The sequence below is a fragment of the Choristoneura fumiferana genome, chromosome 19 (genome assembly GCF_025370935.1).
Source record: "Choristoneura fumiferana chromosome 19, NRCan_CFum_1, whole genome shotgun sequence".
Lineage (NCBI taxonomy): Eukaryota > Metazoa > Arthropoda > Insecta > Lepidoptera > Tortricidae > Choristoneura > Choristoneura fumiferana.
The window spans coordinates 7980144-8005878 of NC_133490.1; the positions used below are offsets into that span (position 1 = coordinate 7980144).

Genomic DNA, 25735 nt, shown 5'->3' on the forward strand with positions numbered 1-25735 from the left:
TGATGTTAATATTCTGCTTTGCAAAATTATGAGAAATTATAGTATGAGAAAAATATATGCGAAAAGTAATTCGGTGATATGATGATTCTGCTGTTGTTATGAGAAACGGAATTATGCGATTCGATTTTATGCAACATATTAGTAAACCTGCGAGGCCGTAAAGCCAACGAGTTTGTAGTGGTCAATCGAGCGCCACAATGTTATACGATGAATGCTACACTTGCACAATTTTTCTTGCAATTCTAAACTCGGCTTAAGTGTTTACAAACTTGCTCTACTTGTCATCCTAAATTAAAATTAACTGTTGTCGTACGAACATAGGCATGCACTTCTGTATAGAATGATTGCACCTTAATGAACTTGAAATTAGTTTTGATATCTGTAACGGCTCCTTGGCCTCAGCTAAAATCAAATTACGACATGCCTTAATTTGATCCGTTTCTCTAGTGTTGCAGTTCTTACTTCAGTAACTATTGACTCAGATAAAAGAAATGCATAAATAACTAATTACCGCACACGGGTGATGCGCCTACTGTTTTGGGGTATACGGAAACCTAAGTTAATCTCTTAATATGTGACACGGTAATTATGTATAATGGATATGTAATATCCAGTTTGTAGACCAAATAAAAAATGATGTCAACCCAGTTGTAATCAGTAATCATGTTAAGAGTTGCAAAGTAAAATTCGTCTCGTGCGTTCTGTTCCTCCACTCTGTCATTCCAGCGTCCGCCGGGCAAGAAGTGTGTGATGTCGGAGCCGCCGGCGCACGACCCGCCCCCGCCGCCCGCGCCCGCTGTCATGATTCCCCGCGCTCGCCTCCACCCGCATCACTCTGATAGGTAACAATACTTATGCTCGATTCACATTATTCCAGTATAACCGTTCCTGTAGCATGACACTGCGGTGCTCGATCGATCTTGTGTAACTCGTTTGGATTGTGACCCCGCAATGTATAGCTACTGGCACGATTTTACTGAAATAATGTGAATTAATTGTCCTAATTGAAATTGGCATGACGTTATTTCGCATAATTATTAATTCGCATAACTGAATACGCATAATGTAAATGCGCATAATGTGGATTGGCATAACGATAAGTTGGCATAAATTTAATTAGCATAACATTACTTTGCATTATTATAAATGAGTATAAGCATAAAATAATTATTTTAATGAAATTGTTTTTATTTGGCATAACGATAAGTTGGCAAAATATTGCTATAAGTAAAATGATTATTGTTTTATATACTCAAAGTTAAGTAGATCTGAAAAGTGAAGTACTATGTGAAAATATTATTTTAATTAATTTATTTATTTATTTTAGGAAAAAAACAGCTAGAAATAATACAAAGTATAAAACAATAAAAATATTACAGTAGCTACAAAGTTTCCACTTTTAACAAAAAACATAAATGCTTCAGGCAAGAAAAAAAAAGTAAAGTACTATGTGAAAATATCTATTATAGAGCTATCATAAAAAATACCTAACATCGAAGGCCAGCTTCGCTCCCGCCTCAGCCTTCTGATCCTAACCTAACCGAGTCGGTTTTTCCCTGAACAAGCTAATTCACTCATTTGATAAAATTATGCGTATTCATTTTATAACAGTTTAAGTTATAGTTAATAATGTTATGCATATTTCAATTATGCGGATTCATTATTATGCTGAATAAGTGTTATGCTTTTTTATAATTATGCAAGTTCTCTGTTATGCACAATTATTTATGCCAAATCTGTTATGCAAAATCATATTAGGACAATTAATGTTATGCGAAATAAGGGGAACCCGTAAAATTTGCTCTAATGCTCATTACAAGTGAATCCTCAAGTTTAACAGTAGGTACCTAAAGACCATTAAATTTCACTGCATCACGACACGACGCTGGCTCATGACACGCCATAAACTATAATTAAATAAGGGTACCATTATATACCAATAAATATGTTTTTACCCACCAAAATAAAGAAAATTTGGATGCATTTAGTTTTGAATCAAAGCTTGCTTTATATACACCAAAGTCACCGATACATCATGTTGTGTCGGCGAATACGATGTAACAGTAAAAAAAAATTGGAATCGCGTACCAGGTTGGATCCTTTGTGCTATTAATGTCATGTTGACATTCCATACTTCTGCCAAAGAAATCATAGCGAAAGTGATTATAGAAAGGTCCCACCCGAGGCCGTATTGCCTAAGGCTACGTACACACTATGCGGCTAACCGTGCGGTTTTGGCGCGCCGTCCCTCTTCAAAGTATCAGTCGAGAAAGAGACGACGCGCTAAAACCGCGCGGTTGGCCGCATAGTGCATACGTAGCCTAACGTTTCTCACGCTCGCGACCCCGAACGGCCAATACGGCCTCTGGTACGCAATTCAATTTCCCTCACTGTAATATATAATTTTCGATTTCCTAGTCGAGAAAACATCGCAAGAAAGAAGAGCTTGGAACTCAGCAGCGAAGCGAAGTTAATCAGCTACCTGGAATCAGGTGCTGCTAATAACAATACTAATGAAGAGGTAAGTTCATTAAAAATATAAAAAAATAAACCAAAAAAAATCTGACTGCAAAAAACCATGAAAATAATTTTCTTCCACTTTAAAATTGGTTCCTCAGCCTGAGCCAGCAGGACCTACTTATAGTCGTCTACCTTATCTACATGCTATCTTTTGGGCTTTTATTACTCCTGCCGACTGGTCCTGAGGTACCGATTTCAAACTGGTAGATTTTTTCCAATGGTTTTTTGGAGTTAGTCAGATAAACAAAATTAAATTATTCCTAACTGATTACCAATTATTGACGTGTTATATACGACGATTAATGGCTTGTTTTACATAAATCAGTGAATCAATAATATGTATTAAAAACCGAGAAAGTATAAGCCACCATAGTCAGTGTTTTGTGAATTTCCTTTTTACAGATGAGGCGAAAACACAGTATGGAATCATCTTACAGTGCCATGAAAGAGAGACATAATAAACAAGGTAACTTTACATTACGAGCCTTTATTTAGTTTTGAAACTATTTAGAATCTGACTTTCACCATTTTCAGTCAAACTTTGTAGAATGAGGGTAGAAAGAGTGTTGTTTAGACGAGTGTTGACAATAAATGCCAAGCTAAACTAAATTGTAAGGACATTTTCTATTAATTATACATGCACACTTTATAGATCTGTACTTCCAGTACAGTGAGTAAAAAAAGCTCATTTACAGGTGCGCTGGTGTCGGCCGGCTTCAAAGTGTCGACGACCATCCGACCCGACGAACAGCCGAAGGACGACCGCGACGATCTGTCCTCAGTCCACAAAGACATTGACGACATGCGGTTCGATTCTCTTAGGAAATCATACAGGTTAAATAAATAAACTACCCTTAGGTACCTTACCTACCTTATCTTAGGTTAATGATAAATAAATTATCCATATTACCTTCTGTATACAATCGGACAAGGTCAGCGCGCGCAGCTCGATAATAGTTCCTTTAATTCTCAGTATTTGTTAAAAAAATGTTATTCGATTTAAAAAAATTACTTCTATTTTGTAAAAGTGGTATACTTAGAATTTCATAGGCAATAGTTTGTCACACACTGAAGGAATGGAAAATTAGTTACCAGCAATTTGTAGTAATTCTAAAATCGATACATAACAAGTACATCGGTGGTAAGGAATGTAAGAGGAGACGGGAATTTACATACCTGTCTATAAGCAACATACCAAAAGCCTAGCTTTTATTTTCAGCCAAGAAGACTTATCGGAATGGACGGATGCAGAACGACGGATTGGGGAATTGTGAGTACCTCTGAACTTGGGCTGTTATAAAATACTACAGGGTATGATTTTGAACGTGATCCTACATTAGTGTTTCTAGCTTAGTTAATGCTGGACAATATAATGCATTAATTTACTCATTTGTTGAAATTAGGCAGATAAAATTTACCCTGTATATTAAAGAGCTTTAGGCCAGTTTACTCGTAGACCTGCAAGAAAAGTCGTGCAAGTGACCACTTAAAACTACCTAGTTTGCTTCACGGCCTCGCAATGTATTGCAATTTGCAAGATTTTTCTTCGAAACTATAATAGAAATCAAAGTTTTCTTGGTCTTTACCTCATTATGTCGAAACACGTGAGTTTCATTCTACTGTTCGTTCGAGAGGATGTAGTTAAAAATGATTTTCTTTTCGAGCAAGAAACTCATTAGCTATTCAAGGTTATAATCTAAACTGAATATTCTTCGGAATACTGGCAAAACAACAATTCTTCATCCTTCAAAAATCCTTCATTGTGTCTTGTCAATTGTTTGTCATCTGTGTTTGTTTACTTATTTTGTACAATAAAGAGTTTACATACATACATACATACATCCTCCTAGTTCAAGGATCGAACCAAGTAGAATTCAACGATCCTCGTGGTTCGAGGGTAAGAACCTAGTGGAATGAAAAATCCTGATAGTCAAACATGGCGGATAGCAAGGCAACAATATATCTCGTTGTCTGACATGTCGGACAACGTTATCGAACCATGCGACTGAAGGTCTTTTTCAGACCCTCGATCATGTCACGCATGTACTCGTAATAACACGTAATTTAAATTTCATACTTTCAGAACCTTATCTGAAGCCCGTTCCGTGGGCGGAACCCTGCCAGCGAGCACGGGACGAGCGGCATCATCCACTCGCTTAACACACCAGGTAAAACTTCCATACAACCATGTGGTCGCCGTTTAGTAACTGCTACTTCTTTCTTTTAAAGAAGTAGTAACAGTTACGACACTGATTTGTTTATTAGGAATAGCTGTAAATTATAATATACCAACACATGATAGAAATAAGTTTTATAATCGAATAATAAGTGAGCATAGAATCTATGGCAGGGATCCGTGCTTACGCAGTTCATGAACAGCACGGATACGTGTCAAATCATACGAGGGGTTGAAAGCTCCACTTGACAAAAAAGTTTAATTCATGGAGAAAAGAATGGTTCTCCTTTTGTATCTCTACATTTCTGCACCTTTTTTTTTTCGACTGGATGGCCTTTCGTTTTCGTTTAATTTTGTTGCACCCAGTATTATCAAAGAGTGCCATGTAAAGATTAGATATTTGCACAAAGCACAGCGCAAAGCACACACAGGATGACAACAGGTCGACGGCGGGCATTTTACGTACTGTATGTGAACAAAGTCACATTGACGGCGGGCGCGGGGCGAGGTGCGCGCGGCTGCCTCGGTGTGATGTTGTACATACACTGCCATGAGCCACGTAAATAGACCCTTCGCACTCCCGACCTGAACCGCTGCCGTTCTGTGTGTTTTGCGCACAAAGAGACGTGAGAGAGTGTAAGTACAATCTTCACATAACGCTCGCTGCATGTGGGCCTCAAATATTTAGCAGCTAGTGAAGAACCTATAGGAAGACCATCACTACACCACGTGCTAGTGTTTCTGCACCAGATCTAAGAACTTTTTAATCCGGGGCAAAACTGCATTTTGGATGCCATTAGCAGCCCCATTTCCTCCCCCTGTCTGCTTTTAAAATCAGCCAAGCCTCAGAGACTTTATGGGTGATTAAAATATGAAAGTTATACTTGTGTGCTTGCGTGGAGGTTTCAAAAACCCTAGTAAGGATGAAGAATGCCACTAACTCAGCGCTGACCCTGGGGTAGAGCCAAAAGTGGTCGCTCCAGGCGCCGGATGGCAAGGGGCACTATTTCCCAGTTTTAAAATTATGGTGGCCTTTTTTGAGCGACGCGTAATCACAGCTATAGACGCGGAATTGGCTTTAGCTGATCAAAAATCATAAGAGCGAAAAAAAACGTTTTTCTGTCAACACACGTCTTCTCTAGTTGGCCGAGCAGATCGGTCTTTGTCGCTCATGTTACGTGGAAATAAAGCGTTTTTATACCAATTTTGCGTCGATAGGTGTAGGGAGACCCTAAGGCTGCGTTTCCACTAGAAATGTGCCAGGAGTGTGTTTGTAATGAACCAATAGAAACGCTTTATTCACTTAACCTCGCTTAGCGCTGCTCTGAAGGTGAGTTTCCACCGGTGAGGCGAGACGAGACGAGGCGTAACGAGAATTGAAATTTGTATGGCAAATTTTCAATTCTCTCCTAGCGCATCTCGGTGGAAATAGTAAGCATTGACGAGGATGTGCGAGACTTGAATTGAAATATTTGTTGTTGTAAAAATAAACCGTATTACTTCCGACATAGAGTATAAATTCAATGTGCTTTTCCACCGGCGAGGCGAGACGAGAATTGAAATTTTTGTATGGCAGCGGCCGCGGCGGCTCGCGGCGGGCGCGCGATAATGCAACAGCAACACGCTTCGCGCGATAGGTGTTTTGTTGTTCGTTGCTGCAGGACTACAACAAAATTCGAAAATCGAAGTTCCTCTCACTCTCGTATTAAATAATATAAGCGTTGGAGGGACGGTACGATACGAACTTCGATTTTCGAATTTAGTAGTACTCTTTATTACTTGTGAATACCGTCATGATAGTACAAGCCATGAACACGAAGCGCGACCTCTGCAACTATCCTTATCACACTTAAGTATGTTATTTGTGCGTGACGTAGATGGTTGCACGGCTCTTTTGTGTTCATGGAGTACCCACTTTTTAACTCTCGCGGTAACTATTAATGTCAATCGCGAGCTCGCGCGCTCACGATAGCTATTAAAGTGGATTTTAGTGGAAAAGGCCAGTTTAATTCTCGCCTCGCCTCGTCTCTTCTCGCCTCGCCGGTGGAAAATCACCTTGAGAATAGGTAAATGAAGCGTTTCTATTGGGTCATGGCCAACACATTTCCCGCAACGCACCCTCGTGTATCTCTGGTGAAGAGGCAGTTTAAGCGGTGTAGACTCACTCTACCTTGATCAAGGGCTAGAGGCGGCGTTGCTCCATAATATTCTTCTGACCCCATGGTGTTCCCAGGAGGCCCACACGATGGCAGAGCGCGACCTGGGCTCCACCTTCCTCCTGCCGCACGTGCACCTCTATAAACCGGACCTTGTATGTATCTCCAGCACCTTTCAATCTTGATTCTGTCTTGCCGGCGAAATATTATTTCCAAATGTTTCATTTTCCAACTCACGATTTTCTCTGAAACCATACTTTTTTCTACAAAACCGAAATACACTCAGTTTTTTTTCTGATTTTGGAGAAAATTGAGAGTTGCGAAGTAAAAGTTTGTCAAATGAACATTTAGGAATAATACTTCTGCGAAAAGGTAAGATACCTTCATTCTTTGCTTACTTTGGAGACCTAGTCCTACCCAGCAATCGGTGTCTAGTTTCCCGTGATATTTTTTTTTTACGAAGCACTGATGGATGCAAGTGACTGAGTCGCGACCGCGACCTACTATCTAGTATGAACTTAGTCGCGTGACACCATCGCGTGGATCCTAGTCCTTTATTTTAATTCATACTAAGCATTGGGTCGGGTAATCCGGTTGTGGTCGTGTGTTGCGGTCGACGGTCGCGGTCCTGAAATCCGCTGCAACTGAATGCGTTCGATAAATTCACACTTCGCTCACTTCAAACCGCGTCGCCAGTTTTTTTTATTCGACTGGATGGAAAACGAGCAAGTGGGTCTCATGATGGTAAGAGATCACCACCGCCCATAAACATCTGCAACACCAGGGGTATTGCAGATGCGTTGCCAACCTAGAGGCCTAAGATGGGATACCTCAAGTGCCAGTAATTTCACCGGCTGTCTTACTCTCTACGCCGAAATACAACAATGCAAGCACTGCTGCTTCACGGCAGGATTAGCGAGCAAGAGCACACATAGAGCGATTTTGTAGTAGGTATCATTATGTTCATTAAAGCTAAAGGTTTAAAAAAGTTTTTCTTTTTCAGACAAGCGACGTGTCGGAGTTCGATTCCCTGTGAAGTTCAAGTCACGTTTATGTTAAATGGCTTTACTGAGTAACTTGGCGTTAAATTTTACCACCAAAGTGAAGACTAATTTATTTATTTTACCTTGTAAGTTTGTCATTTTACGGGCCGTGCTCCCGTACCACTACCATGAGTTTTCAGTGACCATACTCGATAGCGACGGCGTAAATTATTTTAGAGGCGCTGTACAATTCTCCATCGCTATCGAGTACAGCCACTGTAAACTCATGGTAGTGGTACCGGTTAGATTCTCGGTATAAGTAATCGAGATTAATCACTATCTTGAGATTATGATTATTACACTAGCGACTCGTGGCAATTTGGTAGCGCTAGTGATGAGACAAACTAAAAGTACAAGAGTCTATATAGATCGTTTTTAATATTGAAAAGTTACTTTCATTACTGAGACTGCGACCAAAAGGTAAACGTGTTATCAAAAGGTAAAGGGAAGTAATATCAAAATATGAATATCTTATTACACAAAATAAATAAATTGAAATCAAAGAGAACATCAGTAAAAATACGCTGCAACATTGCAGAAGAATGTTTATTTTACATATCACATCAGTCGAAGTCGAAAGATTGCTTTCTTACACCAAGTGTATTTTCTCAAATATTATAAGATAACTTCCAAAAAAATACAACAAATATTAATTGTCTATCACGAATGTCATATATTCAATGATTGAAAATACTTTTTCTAATTGGTTTCTTTTGCTCGACTAATACAGAAAAACATTGTCACATCACTAGTCTTTCAGAAACCTCAAATGCTACCTCAATACCACGAGTCGCCGATGTTTAAATGATATTCGCAATCGACATAGGTTCCGATTGTACGAGCATCGAGCAAGTTTTACGTGTCTAGGTCCTATACTACCTACGAAGTTTAAATTTCGAACTTCGTATCTTGCCGTCCTACTGACGTTTATATTATTTAATACGAAAGTAAGAGAGACGGTACGATACGAACTCCGAATTTCGTAGTAGCCCCCCTGGTACTACGTGTCTAATTACAGTACAACCAGAATGTCAATTTCGCTCGGGACTTGTCGGTTTTCTTCGTTTTACTGACTATTACTTATTCTGTGGTTTTACTGAAAATTCAAATGAGAAAGAAAAAGAAAATCGATCTTTGTTTCGATTTCCCAACGACATTAGCATACTGGTTGTACTCATTTTGAAAGTGTACTTACCTATGATGAAAACATGGAGGATGGATAATAACAAAGATGGCGATGTTTTTTCTGTATGTAGGTAACTGTTTTAAATTTAATGGAAGCTTGTAAATCTAAATAGGTGATACTTGCTGCTACTGAACTGCAGAAATGTGTTTTGTGTATAAAAAAAGTGCTGGCTTGTTGTTATGCTACATCTTGTGCGGACTCAGAACTGTCAAACAAAGAATTTGCATACAATTTTATGCATTACAATTTGTTTTGTTACGGCTTATAATTCAGCGGAGTTCACCTTTTTATTGCCAATCGATAAAATTTGTTATTGAACTAATCATTATAAAATCGATTCATAGAAAACTGTAATTGTAAACTTGTTCAAGGGGTCTCGAAGGAACACCGATTGGTGTTTTTCTACATGCATCTCTGCTTACTTCCATCATCCATGTCAAATATTTGGAAATTGTAATTTCCTTTGTTGATTTTGTTTTTTTTTACAAGCAAGTTATATAAAAATGCCATAATAAATATAAGCATTTTTAGATATAAGCTTTTATGAGAATTATTTGAATAAGAAATCACGTGCCTAGTTAATTTATTTATTAATTGATTTCTTATTTGGAAAGTTCTCAGTTCCTTGCGGGAAATAAATAGGTACTTGTACTGTCTTATTTAAAGAGCTAAAGTTTTTTTTAGAATTAAGTAAAAGCTTGTACAAAAATTGAAAGTTATCAGTTTCATAGTTTAGTTTAGTATATCGTATGCTTTATACCTTTTTAGTTACATTTGTATTGTTTTGTTTTGTTTTATCTTTAAAATAAATATTTACATTAATGTGTATAGTTTTTTTAAACACATACCATTTCAATAATGTAGGTATTTAAAATTAATTTTATGTAAACCGAAAAAAGTTCAGTGAACAGAAAACACAGCCAGGAAAAAAAACGTATTTTCTATCTGTGTGTGTAATAAGTGTGTTGAGTGTTGAAGACAAACTGGTGACTCACTAACTTGTTTGTCATAATATTTGTAATTAACCCTAAGTGCGAAGCGGACCAAGGGTTCCGTACTTTGTTTCCGTACAAATCTACGAATATCTAGTGTTAGCAGAGCCCTGCTCCTAAGCAATGTACGCAGTGTAAGGTCATTTTAGATTGATAACTGGCATAGACTGACAGACATAAAAAAAAATTGAAACCTTTTGTTAAAAAGCTACCCATAGATTTTGATTTCATTGACAATTTATACGGAAACACATTTTTAATTAATAGTATCTTTTGATTACGTTGACTTAGAAGTTTTATTTTTTCACTACATCAAGGGGTAGCAAACCCGAGTACTTACCTACATTTCAACTTGATACTTCAACGCGTTGCTGAGAAAAAGCACAGTATAAAAAAGGAACAGTATTCCGTCTCGGCAGCGTCCGTGATATAATTACCTACGCCGGCTCGGTACACAAACGCGCGATAGGGCTGCCTACTCTACTAACTGTTTCTCTTTCAGTTATGTATTTGATTTGATAATGTCACATCTACTGTCATGAAATTTAAAGTAGGGAAAAGTTTAGGGAGAGATTTAAAGATGGACTAAGTAGTGTTTAACAAAAATGAATTTACTTTATTTTAATAAACCACAAAACGTATTATGTTTTAAACGGTTTTTATTTGGCTTCGTCACTACGAGTACGTATATTTGTTACCTACAAATTATCTACGGAGAAGTACCTGTTTGCACCTCTTCTGGGATGTGCGAAAAGCTTTATTGTTGAATTATATTAGATTCATTTAAACATCCGTACCCCGAACAATACTGTTTATATCGTTGTGACGTATTAAGGTACGTAATAAATGCGCGTGAGTCCGTACGTAACCGCCGCACTCGCGACTGGTGGTTGCCGAGGTATGCTGAGAATTCGTGGCGCGTAGGTATAACTCGCGTTCCCGCCGTTGTATGAAGACGGCGTACTGCTCCTTTTTTGTACTGTGGAAAAAGAGTCTTGACAGACGAACTAAGGAACAATAAAGTGATTTTTTTTCCCTAAAGTATGGAACTCTAAAAATAAAATAAAACAAAAACTTGAACAGTAAAAGCTAACAATAATACACCTCTTAAATATGAGACAGCGTTTTATTTAATATTCAATAATAATTTAAGTTTAATCGATAGAATATTCAGCAATTACAAATACAACTTGAAACAATCGAACAGAGCAACTCATTTAATTTTGAAACTTAATACCGTAGCAATAGCATTATACTAGCCATATCTTTACACCGATCCTTAAGCACACTTAGACAAATTAACTTTATTTATATATAAAATTACAAGCAATGACCTTAATGATAGATCGGACGCTGATATGGAAAACAATTGCTTTGGAACAGCTCTTGCACCTGTCGCTATTACACCATCAGTCTCATCCGACTCACTCTTCACTCGGAAGAACGAGATTCCTCTCTTTGCTATTTAATTTATACAACAATCTCAAGGCAACAAAGACGATAAATGACCATCAAAGTGAGCAAGCCTCTTTCACCTTTACTATCTACGGCCTGTTCTACTTCATCTGTATTTAAAATCTGAAAAATATTACTGAAAACTGGATTCACATAGAAAGTACTTGTAATGTTTATTTATTACTTAATTAGCTTAAATTTTTACTAGATGTATTTGTTACGGGATCTAGACCGTAATTACCTTAATGAGCTTCCGATATTTCGATATAGTTATCATCACATCACGTCTCAGTCGAGAGTTGACAGTTGCGGTTGATGCACAAGAATGTGGGTAGTCCGAGCACGGTCTACACAACATTAAGATCTACCCGCAAATTCGGTCTACCCGCGATCATGATGCATGCAACTGTGTTGAAATATCGGGAATTCTTTAAAGCTAATAACGGCTACATCCCGTAACAAATATAGGTATTCAATGTAGTACCGTGAATCACTAAAAACTTTGCGGCAGACCAGGACATCTACATTGATATCAAAAGTTACGTTCCTACGAACTAATACAAGAACATACTGTCCATAATGGTTTTCCCACTGCACGCCTCCATCTCGTTTAACCTCATATAAGATTTTAAAAAATTAAAGAAAGTAATAAACAAGGCGAGTAAACCCAAAAAAGTAATCAGGACAGAACCATTACACTATTGCGAAACACGCACACAATTGAACCTTTCCCATGACTAATGTTGTCGTATTTCTTTGACTGAAAGGAAAGCACGTCATCTGTTATAAGTGCTTTGTATCGCTATTAGCAAAATGAGGAGTCGGCCGTAGAAAATATTTATCTACCTTACCCTATATTGTATGTCTACCTATCTACTTATGTAAGAAATTGTGCACGAATTAAAAATCTTAGTAGAGATCTGTTTGTCAGTAGCCGAAGCGATCCAGCTTCCGTAGGGTCTATCGCGCCCTTCCATTCCTTACCATTAGGTCTGTACCCATATTTGCCCGTACCTAAATAATAGCTAAAAATATTAACTAGATATCTTACAAAACGGTTAATACGCCTACTAAAGAGTTAACGACATATCAATAAGCAATGTTTATTCCAAAAACTAGATCAAGCTAAGCTATCTATTATAGGTCGAAGTAATATGGACCATTGTCGTCAAAATCCGACGTTTCAGTACAAAAGTGAGTACCAAAATACAATCCATTATTGTCAGCATGCAGAACCAACCTTTGGCAATGGTTTACTTGTACTACTTCACATTTGATCAAATATTACCAAAGGTTGGCGGTGCACACTAATTTTTCACATACAAATACCTCAGAGCTTGAGACATGAAATCTACTGCGTGTTATCTTCACTATTGAACTTACATAATGATTACACAGAGGATATTTCGATACAATCTATCACAATAGATGCTTTATAGAAAACACTGATATTCGACTAAGTTGGTTAACTGCTTGTTGATACATAATAGACTTAACTACAACAGTTTTAATCCCAAATATGAGATTTATTTAAATCAACAAAATTAGAAAAGTGTTGTGATGAAGCCACAAAATGAGCTGTATAGTTGAAAACAACGCTGTGACTATCACAATTGTATTTAATGATTGGATAGATATCAAAGCAAATTTAGTTTTTGAAAAGACGTCGAATAATAGAGAAGTTTACTTTTTCGATTCTTCGAAGCTAGATGGAGGAGATTTTGCGATCATAGTCAGAGATCTGAAAGAAAAACAGAAGTAAGTATAAATAAAAATAGCTTCAAGGAAGGAAAATATTTATTACTCATAGAAATTACTATTCTATTCGCCACATGAATTGAATTTATCCATAGGCATGAAAATCAGTTATTTTTACATAAGATTTTTTCCATGAGTTAAGTATTTTAAGCTAATGTTGATTATATTGATGATACAGTGTTGTAAATAGGTGAAAATAAAGCCACAAAGGAATTATAAATCCACACACAAAAACAAGAAACCAAAAAAGCAGATGATTTTTTAAATATTAGTACCAGTGATGATGGTAATGCAAAATAAAAGGAAAAAAGCAATACATTACAAGAAAATGTACCTATTTCTTGAGGTTTTCTGTGGAGTGACTTAAGCAATAGCAGCTGCAATAATAATATTTCGTTTAGTAGGTACATAGAATCCAATTATTTTATAATTTTGGATATCATACAAATATATAAAACGAAGCAAAATCAACTAAAATTGTAACAGTATGATGTAAAAGAAAAGATAATCAAGTTTGAAAAACTACAGATGAAATGGTGCAAAAAATGAAATTGGCAAGGAAAGACTAATGGAATAAGAAGAAGAACAAAGTGATAATTATTAAGACAAAGAGGTAAGTTACAAGAAGGTGATTAATACGTAAAATACATGGGCGACCGAGCTTTGCTCGGGCTAAAACTCGTTAATAAACATTTTTCCAGAGATAAGGCCAAGCTTGATCGATAAGATCGATTTGTCATCCCCGAAAACCCCTACATACCAAATCTCATCGAAATTGTTGGAGCCGTTTCCAAGATTCGAGTTATATTATCTATTTATATACACACAAGAATTGCTCGTTTAAAGGTATTAGATAGATAGATATAGATAGACAGGTAGATAGATAGATAGATATATAGATAGAAATGGTCTGTAATTAAAATCCTACAGATCTTTTATGAACATAATATAAAATCCTGAGCAACTAAAACAGCTGTTAAAGGAAATCATTGTGGTAGAATATAATACATTTTCCATCACTTAATTTTTAATTTAGAAAGACCACATCCACAGCGCAGGTTTCGTCAGGTGATCATTTGAGATTTTTAACTGTTTATTTATTTGTTAATTGATACATATTTACAATTTAAAATCAAGAACTGGTAGCCTTGTATAGTTGAACTTAATTTGAATGATTATTTATAGTTTTAACGTTCATTTCTCAAGCTCGTGCAATAAACCGTTGCCTTCACGTCACATACTTCTACCTCTGAATTTTGGTCAATAGCATATTATATAGTTCAACTTTGTTTAAATCTAAATTGTTTTTATAGTTAAGTATTGTACCTCCTCTGTGCGGGGACGGGTTGCGCATGCGTGGCCGGTGGGAGCGATGCTGGACAACTGCCTGACAACACAGGCTGTTGCTCTTCATCTTCTCTTCTTTCTCCTGCAAGAACATTGTCTTAAAAAGAACAGCTAAGAAAGCACTCAAAGAATATGGAGATACAGTTATAACATGATGTTAAGTTACATTTAATAATAGCCATGTCTCTGATATATTAGCTGGGTGTAGCGGTCTCAACGATCGCTTCTCTGACCAAGCCGTTTCCGGAGATCACACTATTGTCAATGTTAAATAAGATGGTATTTACCTCTAACTATAGGCGTGTCTCCGATATAGAAGGTGGGTGCAGGGGTCTCAACGACCGCTTCTCTGACCGAGCCGTCGCCGCTCACCGCGCTCAGAGTGTCGGTGCTGTCAAACATGATGGTACGCTCTTTGGCTCGAGGCGCTCGTCCATCCAGCTCCTAGAAGAAGTACCGAAATATCAAGATTTTTCTATTGAATGAGGGTTTATATCAAAGAATTCGTTTCTTATTTTGCTCCGACGCTTGTAACAACACAATTAAAATAAGTTATTGTTTGTGCTATTTATGAAATACTCGTAGAAATAATGTATTTTTCTAGAAAAGAGATAAGCCAAAGCAGTAGAGCTTTAGAAAAAGATGAGTATCAGAACATCATAATCCATACATTTTTGTTTCGGTGGAAATTAGTAAATGGGTCACCTGATGATAAGTGAGCACCACCACTCACGAACACCAACAACTCCATGAGATCAGTGCAGCCTACAGGACTTAGATAGAATACTTCATGTGCCAGTAAGTCGCCGAGTTGTGCGAGAGTAAGACAGTTTCAAAAACTGTCTTACTCTCTTCGCTACAAAATAGCAGACCGATCACCAGGGGCGGCACTTGGCGGCAAGATTAGAGAGTAAGGTAGTAAGATAAAATAAGGTCCAGGGTAGAATAAGGTAGATTGGGAGGAATCACATGACGCTATAGGTGTATTCTGCGGTCGTTCGAAAGTTTTTGACTGTGTGGATACTTTAATTTGTAAGTTATTTTTTTATGGTATTCGTGGCCTCGCTTTAGAACTCATTAAATCTTACTGCACACAAAGAAAGCAAAAGGTAGAGAGATTTATAATTTGAACACGCGTGAATTTTTAAGATCTTTTTTTAAGGAAATGGGTACCCTAACCCTGCCGCCGCTTTATGTTTTTTAAATAATCATATGTTTTGACGACCAGATGGCCTAGTGGTTAGAGAACTTGACTACGAAGCTTGAGGTCCCGGGTTCGATTCCCGTGTCGGGGCAGATATTTGTATGAAAAATACGAATTTTTGTTCTCGGGTCTTGGGTGTATAATATGTATATAAGTATGTATCTATCTATATAATTATATTTATCCGTTGCTTAGTACCCATAACAGAAGCTTTGCTAAGGTTACTTTGGGACTAGGTCAATTGGCGTGAATTGTCCCGTGATATTTATTTATTTATTTATTTTATTTATATTTATGTTAGGTAGAACACAGGGAAGCTTAAAGTTCCAGCTTACAGACTGGCTAAAACCAAAAAGTCGTTTCTAGGAAATTGCATACGTTTTTATCATAAAACTCCTAAAAATATCATGGATAACCAATGAAACGGATACAAAAATCAAATCTATTGTCAAGAAGACATTTATACTTAAGGCCTAAAAAGCGAAAAGAACGATGAAACGTTTAGCCGTCGACTAAAAGACCTTTTGTTGGAAAAAGCGTTTTATTCCGTAAATGAATTTATGAATCTGACATTTTAATTTTATTGTTTAAATTGTTATTATTATTTCTTGTTTTTATTTTATTGTTTTTATATTGACATTTAAATTGTTACTCAATTATTGCCTAATGTATTAATCTTAACGTATCCTTGACATTTATTCTTTATATACATTTCAATGTGTTTTCAGTCTGACGATCCCTTAAGGAGAACCAGTCTAATTTTAATTGTTTACATTCACATGACATGCTTAGAATTTTATTTTTTTATAATTATTACTAATCATATTACCTTTGACGATTTCAATACAAATTCTGTCACAATGCACATAGGCGATCGCTGACATCTTAGTTAGCTCAGTGTAAGCTAGATGGCGCTTTCCTCAATAAGGGATCTCTGAGCAGAATGACGGACGAACTCTAGAGGTCGCCACCGTAGTTTTCTCTTGACTCATTTATTTACGTAATAATATGTATTTAATATTTATTTATTATTTACTTATTTATTTTATAAAAGTAGGCATTTTATTACACTCATTTACTACACGAGTTTGTACGACTAAATATATCTATAACCAACTCACCCTTGACCGTTTTTGTCGGCCAAGGGGGGTGCTGTCGATCAGCTGTGACCGGGGGAATTCTAACTGTAATATTCTCGTCCTTAAAAGCTGAAGCACAGCTGTAAAACAGACATTCAACAGCTCAGACTACACTAAACAGCTCTCTCGAAAGCTCCATACGCCCAGTCTTGGTAAGTTCTCCGATATTTAACTCTTGTGTATTTTATTAGAATTATTTTCTTTATAATTTAACTTTGTGTAATTGAACTGAAGGCTTCCCCTGGCCAGGGAATCTTTTATTTCAAACACTTCTTATACCTAATATTTTAACACTTGTTAATTTCTCTCATCCGTTGTTATAAACTCAGAACCTATGTTAATGCTTATTACTTTTGTACAACGGATGCTTACCGGTGTTAAAATAAATTCAAACTCAGCTAAGTAACGTTTAATTTCAAATGTAATCTTCTAACGGTTATTTAGTGAACTGTTGTATTTCAAATTTTAACGGTCACTTAGGCTATTTATTTTTACCTTTTGTTTTTTTTAAATAATTATATAAAACTAGAATCACTTTCCTTTGCCTGCCTGTAACTCCGTATGATTGTCTCTGCCACTCACTGCAATTCAGCTCGCCCTAAGAGTTGGTGCATCGCTGCAGAGGAGTGACTGGCAAACAATCCAGCACTGGACCACAACTGACACCACCTAATTTACAGGGCACCTTCGTACGGCTTACACCTTCGTACGGCTTACACCTTCGTACGGCTTACACCTTCGTACGGCTTACAACCTTTGTACGGCTTACAACCTTCGTACAACTTTCAAAGCTCCGTTCGGCTACAATTCTCACGGCTCAGGCGGCTCCTTTAACCTGACACTAAGCCCTGACGGCCTTAACTTCCGGAGTACTGCACATCCTTCCTGGCTCGTCCAAGACCCTGATCGCTCCTGCGTGGAACACTTGTCCAGGCTGCTCGTCCTGCCGCCCTAAGGCCCCTTTTGACCTCGGCACCGACGACCACTCAGCTGGACCAGGCCCCCCTGCTGTGGCCAGCCTCTTCGCTCCGGGTTCTTCTCTCCGACTCCAGGGAAGTGTAGGCCAGAGAGACCGAATAATCAGAACCACCTCTCAATAAAATCTCTTGAACTCACTACCTGAGATTCTCGTAATACTTTTACTTTTAATTTTGTCAAATTAGGCCTGTTATTTTTTGTCTTCAATTTTTAATTAAATAATTGTTAAAACGTCTTATTGTTTTACTCAAAGAATAACTTACTAGGCCTCCTTTAAGGTCAAACCTCCCCTCAAGAGGTCTGCCCTTGACAGTGGCGCCCGTGGGTTTTTTTTTGAGAGGTTCTGATTGTTACGTTTTTCTTGCCTAGAATTGCAGTGATTGTGCAAAAATTTATTGTGTATCTTGTGTGTTCTGTGTATCTCGCAGTAAGTACCCTGTTTTTCTCGCCCCCTGTATGGTGGTCGGGGCTTAGAATAACGCCATTCCCCGTCTAGGAATTCGTAAGAGGCGAATAATAGGCATAACCAGTGTTTCAGTTACCGAGATCCCTTAAGTGGTTCATTTAATAGCTTTTTTTTTCTCTTTTAATAACTCTAATTTTAAAACCGCTTTACCGTTATCTTTAAATTCAAATACTCTGCCGACCTTTGACCACTTTCTCGTCAACGGCCTATTTGAATTTCAACTGTCACTTGCCACAGTTGAAACGGACGGCGTTTTAAAATTCAAATCTCAACGACAATTTCAATCTATACCCTAAAGTTAACTAAATATTTTTGCATTAACTAAATTCAAATACGTTAACGGTTCAATTCAAATTCTACCTACTAATTTTCATCAAGTTAAATTTAAACCGTAACTGACGCCAATTATACTTTCACTAATATTGTTCACCGCTGCTTCAAGTGAAACAGTTATTTTAAATTTAGTGACTGCCAACCACTGAATTTGAAATTCTAACGATTCAAATCATTTTAAATAACGTATTTGAAATACCTACAATTTTATAGAAAAGCAACGATATTTCTATATTTTTAAAATATCTGAACCACTATTTAGATCTTTCATCAAAATCAGTTCATCAATATCTCGGTAAACACACTGACATTTTTTCTTTTTCCAAAACTTTATTACTAACTTAAATTAACATCATCGCGGTCTCTTAATAAAAATTTTACATTCGAGCATTACTGGGAGATACACAACACTATTATTTCTTGTGTCCTACTTGTTAATTTAATAGCACTGTAACATACGGAGAGTTAAATTTAGGTACTGTGTGTCGAAGAAATACCACATCTGGCATACAACTACACAAACCACCATCACAACTCACAACATTCATATCATACTACTCGAGTGCTTGCTAAAAATCAACTGGTCGCAGAGTTATTAAAACCAGTTATCTCTTATTTCTTATATATTATGCGTGTGCTCTCTATTTTCGACCGTCTGTTCCCTGCTTAGAGATCATTATACTTCGATCGCGAACAGACAGGTTAACGCTTTTTATAAAATAGATTAGGGTATTCTTATATTTAACTGCAGCAATCGTAACTATGGACTGCCATAGAATTACTTACCGTTCCCTCAAGCGCAGGTAGTAACCGCGCACTCTAAGTAAATGATAAACAACCTAATTACTTACCTAGCAATGTTGTTTACATTTTAATGCACCTAGAACAGCAGTCACACGCATCGCTTTCCACTCAGCCATGTTTAACTCCGGCTCATGCGCAAGCATGTTATTTTTTAAAACCTCTTATCTCACTTCTTATTACGTACCTAGCAGCCCAATTGTATTTATTTATACTTAGATTAACTTATTAGCGCTGCGCATCCGCGCGCAGACAAATCTTAGTCACATCTCTTATTATTATTAACTTCTTTTAATTTGATAACCGCGTGCTAACACTTAAAATGTCTATACTTCGTCAACCCTCTCGCGGTCAATCTTAATCGCAATAACATTAATTAATCTGTCCTAAGCCCTTACCGAGAACTTGCAACTCGTTAAAAAGTATTTTAAAAATTTGGATTACGGAATCGTGCGGTTGGTAACACGTTAAATATGCCCTTAACCTCTGTAATTCAAAGCTCTAATGATTGGGACGGATGGTAATTCCAATCACAGATTAATTAATTGTTTATATGCTTCAATATATAATACATCACTTGCTTCCTTTTCAATGTACTAATTACATAATGCATCTGGACGGGCGATCAGCTGTCGCGCGCCGTCACATCAGTCTCCATTTAGCACCGTCGAATGCGCACGCGTGTTAATTTATTTTTTTCCTCTTATCACACTCCCTTATCACTTAGTCTTAGACGCACGGTTCTATTTATAGAATCAAGTCATTTTAGCGCGCCCGCCTCCGCGCGGACGTATAATAGCTGCACCCTTTTGCACTATTATTTCTTTAAATCTTATAGCGCGTACATATTACTTGGTACACGCTAAACTAGTAAAATCATTTGTCGCGGTCCGCCACTCATTATTATAATATTAATTGATCTGTCCTTAAGCCTTTACCCGAGAACTTGCAACTCGTTAAAAAGTATTTTAAAATTTGAATTACGGAACCCGTGCGGTTGGTAACACGTAAAATATGCCTTAGCCTCTGTAATTCAAAACTCTAATGATTGGAACGGATGGTAATTTCAATCACAGATTTAATTAATGTCTTTAATTATATTTTTATGAATGCATACAACGTCCACCTTCCATTAACACATTTTATTCCTTTGACATAAGGGTCAACAAGCCTCTGTTGTTGTTTGACCCGCCATGAGAGTAGAAGTATGATCATAGTATGAGAGACGACGTATGTAAGCGTTATGTCATAGTGTATTTTTTTTATCGAAATTTGCTATGAGGCTCAAATTTCTTTTGAGGGACGGGCGTACTGTCACAATGCACATAGGCGATCGCTGACATCTTAGTTAGCTCAGTGTAAGCTAGATGGCGCTTTCCTCAATAAGGGATCTCTGAGCAGAATGACGGACGAACTCTAGAGGTCGCCACCGTAGTTTTCTCTTGACTCATTTATTTACGTAATAATATGTATTTAATATTTATTTATTATTTACTTATTTATTTTATAAAAGTAGGCATTTTATTACACTCATTTACTACACGAGTTTGTACGACTAATATATCTATAACCAACTCACCCTTGACCGTTTTTGTCGGCCAAGGGGGGTGCTGTCGATCAGCTGTGACCGGGGGAATTCTAACTTAATATTCTCGTCCTTAAAGCTGAAGCACAGCTGTAAAACACACATTCAACATCATACTACACTAACAGCTCTCTCGAAAGCTCCATACGCCCAGTCTTGGTAAGTTTCCGATATTTAACTCTTGTGTATTTTATTAGAATTATTTTCTTTATAATTTAACTTTGTGTAATTGAACTGAAGGCTTCCCCTGGCCAGGGAATCTTTATTTCAAACACTTCTTATACCTAATATTTTAACACTTGTTAATTTCTCTCATCCGTTGTTATAAACTCAGAACCTATGTTAATGCTTATTACTTTTGTACAACGGATGCTTACCGGTGTTAAATAAATTCAAACTCAGCTAAGTAACGTTTAATTTCAAATGTAATCTTCTAACGGTTATTTAGTGAACTGTTGTATTTCAAATTTTAACGGTCACTTAGGCTATTTATTTTACCTTTTGTTTTTTTTAAATAATATATAAAACTAGAATCACTTTCCTTTGCCTGCCTGTAACTCCGTATGATTGTCTCTTGCCACTCACTGCAATTCAGCTCGCCCTAAGAGTTGGTGCATCGCTGCAGAGGAGTGACTGGCAAACAATCCAGCACTGGACCACAACTGACACCACTAATTTACAGGGCACCTCGTACGGCTTACACCTTCGTACGGCTTACACCTCGTACGGCTTACACCTTCGTACGGCTTACAACCTTTGTACGGCTTACAACCTTCGTACAACTTTCAAAGCTCCGTTCGGCTACAATTCTCACGGCTCAGGCGCTCCTTTAACCTGACACTAAGCCCTGACGGCCTTAACTTCCGGAGTACTGCACATCCTTCCTGGCTCGTCCAAGACCCTGATCGCTCCTGCGTGGAAACTTGTCCAGGCTGCTCGTCCTGCGCCCTAAGGCCCTTTTGACCTCGGCACCGACGACCACTCAGCTGGACCAGGCCCCCTGCTGTGGCCAGCCTCTTCGCTCCGGGTTCTTCTCTCCGACTCCAGGGAAGTGTAGGCCAAGAGACCGAATAATCAGAACCACCTCTCAATAAAAATCTCTTGAACTCACTACCTGAGATTCTCGTAATACTTTTACTTTTAATTTTGTCAAATTAGCCTGTTTTTTGTGTTCAATTTATAATTAAAAAATTGTTTAAAACGTCTTATTGTTTTACTCAAGAATAACTTACTAGGCTCCTTTAAGGTCAAACCTCCCTCAAGAGGTCTGCCCTTGACAATTTTATAACTGAATATGTAAATTATAAGTAATGGATTATTGAATGAATAAATAAACTAAACTAAAACTAAACTATTAATTATAAATTAATGATTATATCATCGACAGGGATATTGGAAATAATTCCGATCTGCATTGGCGAATAGCGAATTTACGGTTTTAAAAATGTAGTTGTGTTATATACTTGTGGTGTATAGATATCACTTAATGATATTAAATCTGTTTAAAAAAACCGCGTTGAGTTTTTTGCCGGATTGTCTTTCAACAGAGGTTTTTCCGAACCGGTTGGTAGATGTTTTTTGACATTCTTAAGTGGTTTTAGCCTAATTGAATAAAGATATTTTGACTTTGACTTTGATAATGAGATATATACGTACACACAAAATGCTGAAACATAACTTCTTCACTCTGTAACGGCTGGACGGATTTGGTTGAAATTTGGCAAAAAGTTAGTTTATAACCAGGATAAACATAGAATACTTTTATCCCGATATCTCCACCGGATAGGATAAATTGTCTAAATAACAACTGCTGGCTAGATCATAAATTTTGGTACTACAGCTGGGCATCTGAAATAACACATAGCATACTTTTTATCCCGATATGTATGTATGTATGTATGTAAACTCTTTATTGTACAAAAGAAAATAACAAAATACAACTGACAACTTTAAGATACTTGTACAAAGCGGACTTTCCCTTTAAGGGATCTCTACCAGTCAACCTTTGAGTGGATGAGAGGAGAGGAGCAATACGTTAGGGTCCGACAAAGACCCCACCGACCGATATTCCCACGGGATAGGGATAAAATCTCGAAATAACAACCGCTGGGTTTAGAGTCAGGAATTTTGGCATGGGTATTTAATTTAACGTCAATGAAAACCACGATGTAATTTTAGGGAATTCCCACGAGAATTTACCTAATAAAATCCCGGAATTTCAATTCAACTGCTGTATTTAATGATTCACGCGTGCGAAGCCGCGAGTAAGTGCTAGTAGGTACTAAAAACATTCCTTATTTTTTACGTACCAGCCTTTCAGTGTCAGAATCAGGCTCCTGCACCTCAAGTCATGGAGAAATGTTCGCTGGTGCTCGGGTCTCTAGACTCTCCATGTTGACAGCTGTCACCGGGTCCAGGGTGTCCAGGGACGAGACCATGGTATTCGACCCTGGGGGCCGTACCGCTGTTAACTTGCTGATTAGTAGGAAGCTTGGTGGGGTTGCTAAATACTCTTAAACTGAAGACATGTCCAAGACCGTTCAACGTACACCAATATGCCGCAGTGGAATACGACGTCCACCTGGCTCAACGGGGTGACGCTGTGTTACACCTAGTTAGTTTTAAGTATTTTGTTTTTATTTATGTATTTTTTTATTTTGTTTGTTAATCTGTAAGGTACATGTTGTATTATGGGCCTGTTGCACGATATAAATGGTTTTTGTCTGATAGTCATGTTTGTTCTCATTTCTTTTACTATACGGATAATAAGTTAAAAGTAGGGTAGTTAGTAAAGTGGTTGAGTTCTGGACATTCTTTAGTTTAATGACATAAAATTATAAATATAACATATCTTATAAGCAGGGATGAGAGCAAGCATGTCTCAAGTCCGAAATGAGCATGGGTGAATGGCATCAGAAGGATACCATGCTTTTTTTGAATAAAAGCATAGAGGTATACGAAGTAGATAATAATAAAATATGTAGTTGAAGCGAATTATATTTCATATTTTGCATTGTTTTCTCTTATGATGATTTCGCATAACAAAGCAATGCGTATTTTTCCTGTGGCGGTTTCAAGTAGTATTTAAATTAGCATGTATGATAAATGTTACTTAGGCTTATCATTTGACACTAAACGACGTCTGAAATTGTATAACATCTTATTTTGAAACAAAAATGAAGCAACTTTAAATGTAAAAATATGTGATTAAAATCAAAACTTCAAAACCGATTTTAATAAATTTAGAGTGGACTTACATACTTACCCTAAAAATAAAAAGAATCATTGAAATTGCTTCGTGCACTGGAGATACAGCCAAATTCAAAACTTCGTTGTTCTACTCAGTTTCTTATGAAGATGCTCTTATAGAACAAGTCTGAAAATCTTTTTTTATGTCTGTCTGTCTATGTCAGTACCTAACCATCTAAATTACCCGCACTAGGCTCTACTAACACTGGATATTCATAGCTACCTACTTCATACGGAGCCCTCAGCGCGAGCGTCCGATTCGCACTTGGCCAGTTTTTAACTCGAGTGAAATTTGAACAAAATTTCACTTCTGTTGGATAGCGTTGACGCTTTTTAGTAAATATCTTGTATATTCTAAAGCTCTAATATCTTAGATGAAATAATATCAAGCAGCGCAATGCTTACCTCCAGAGGTTAAACTGCCAGTCATGGGGTATCAACCTCGTAGTTATATGTAGCTCTGGTCGCATTTGAACTGGTCGCTTCCAGACTATCGGTACTCTAGCATTAAATCTGCCCGCGACCCCTATAAATTATTAGTTATAAATTAATTACAATAAAGCATCAAATTGATTAATGCAATTAAAGAAGCACTTTCAAGACAACTCTATGATCAGACATGTTGATTTGAATAAGTTTGCGCATTTAATAACAAGGACAGAAATAGAAATAATTTATTTGCAGAGTCGTAAAGTTGTGTTGATTGCGGAATGGTTGAGGATGTGTATTACATTCATTTAAACAAGGTAAAAAACATAATGCTCGTTTTAGGTTCCGTGGCAGTTGAGTAACAAATATTAGGCGGCGACTTCATCATCAATATTATGCTAAAGATATCAATAATACAAATACAGATCTGAATACAAGCAAAGAGTTTATCATCCCCAAAGCATATTTTATGTGGTTTAATGATTTCACTTTGGTCTTCAATGGAAGAGCCCGAGTTGCAAGTATAATGCTGAAAGTAGAACAAAGAACCAAAAATCATATTTCTCTTTTGCTCTTTTGAGAAATGTGACCATTAGAGTAAAATACGATATTGGGTTCTACTTTCGTGCTGTTTACTAAATATATAGTATCAGAACATATCAAATTATTACTTATGTTATTTTGAATGTAATATACCGACGACGGACTTACTTAACCTGAGCTACTTTTAATATTAGTGTGACGACAAATTCACTATGTTTTTACACGATATAGACTATTTACGATTATTTTTTAGTCGACATCTCTATTAATGTTCTCGATAACATGTCAAAACCCAGTTCGGTGTGTTTTGTATATACATTATACCATTATAAAATTGAAAAATTAGTCTCAGTTCTTAAAGTCACCCGCTTTTAA

The 25735-nt window shown here is 37.1% G+C and overlaps 1 protein-coding gene across 1 annotated transcript in view; it reads left to right on the forward strand.

The window, feature by feature from the left end:
* The window catches only part of LOC141438648 (uncharacterized), a 135137-nt gene extending 125230 nt beyond the window's left edge, over positions 1–9907 (forward strand). The window contains exons 12-19 of the mRNA XM_074102515.1: positions 727–842; positions 2419–2521; positions 2923–2986; positions 3216–3354; positions 3740–3790; positions 4604–4688; positions 6930–7007; positions 7856–9907. Of these exons, the coding sequence (XP_073958616.1) occupies positions 727–842; positions 2419–2521; positions 2923–2986; positions 3216–3354; positions 3740–3790; positions 4604–4688; positions 6930–7007; positions 7856–7888 (669 nt within the window). The 3' untranslated portion in view covers positions 7889–9907. The remainder of the gene's footprint in view (positions 1–726; positions 843–2418; positions 2522–2922; positions 2987–3215; positions 3355–3739; positions 3791–4603; positions 4689–6929; positions 7008–7855) is intronic.
* Positions 9908–25735: the final 15828 nt, after the last annotated feature.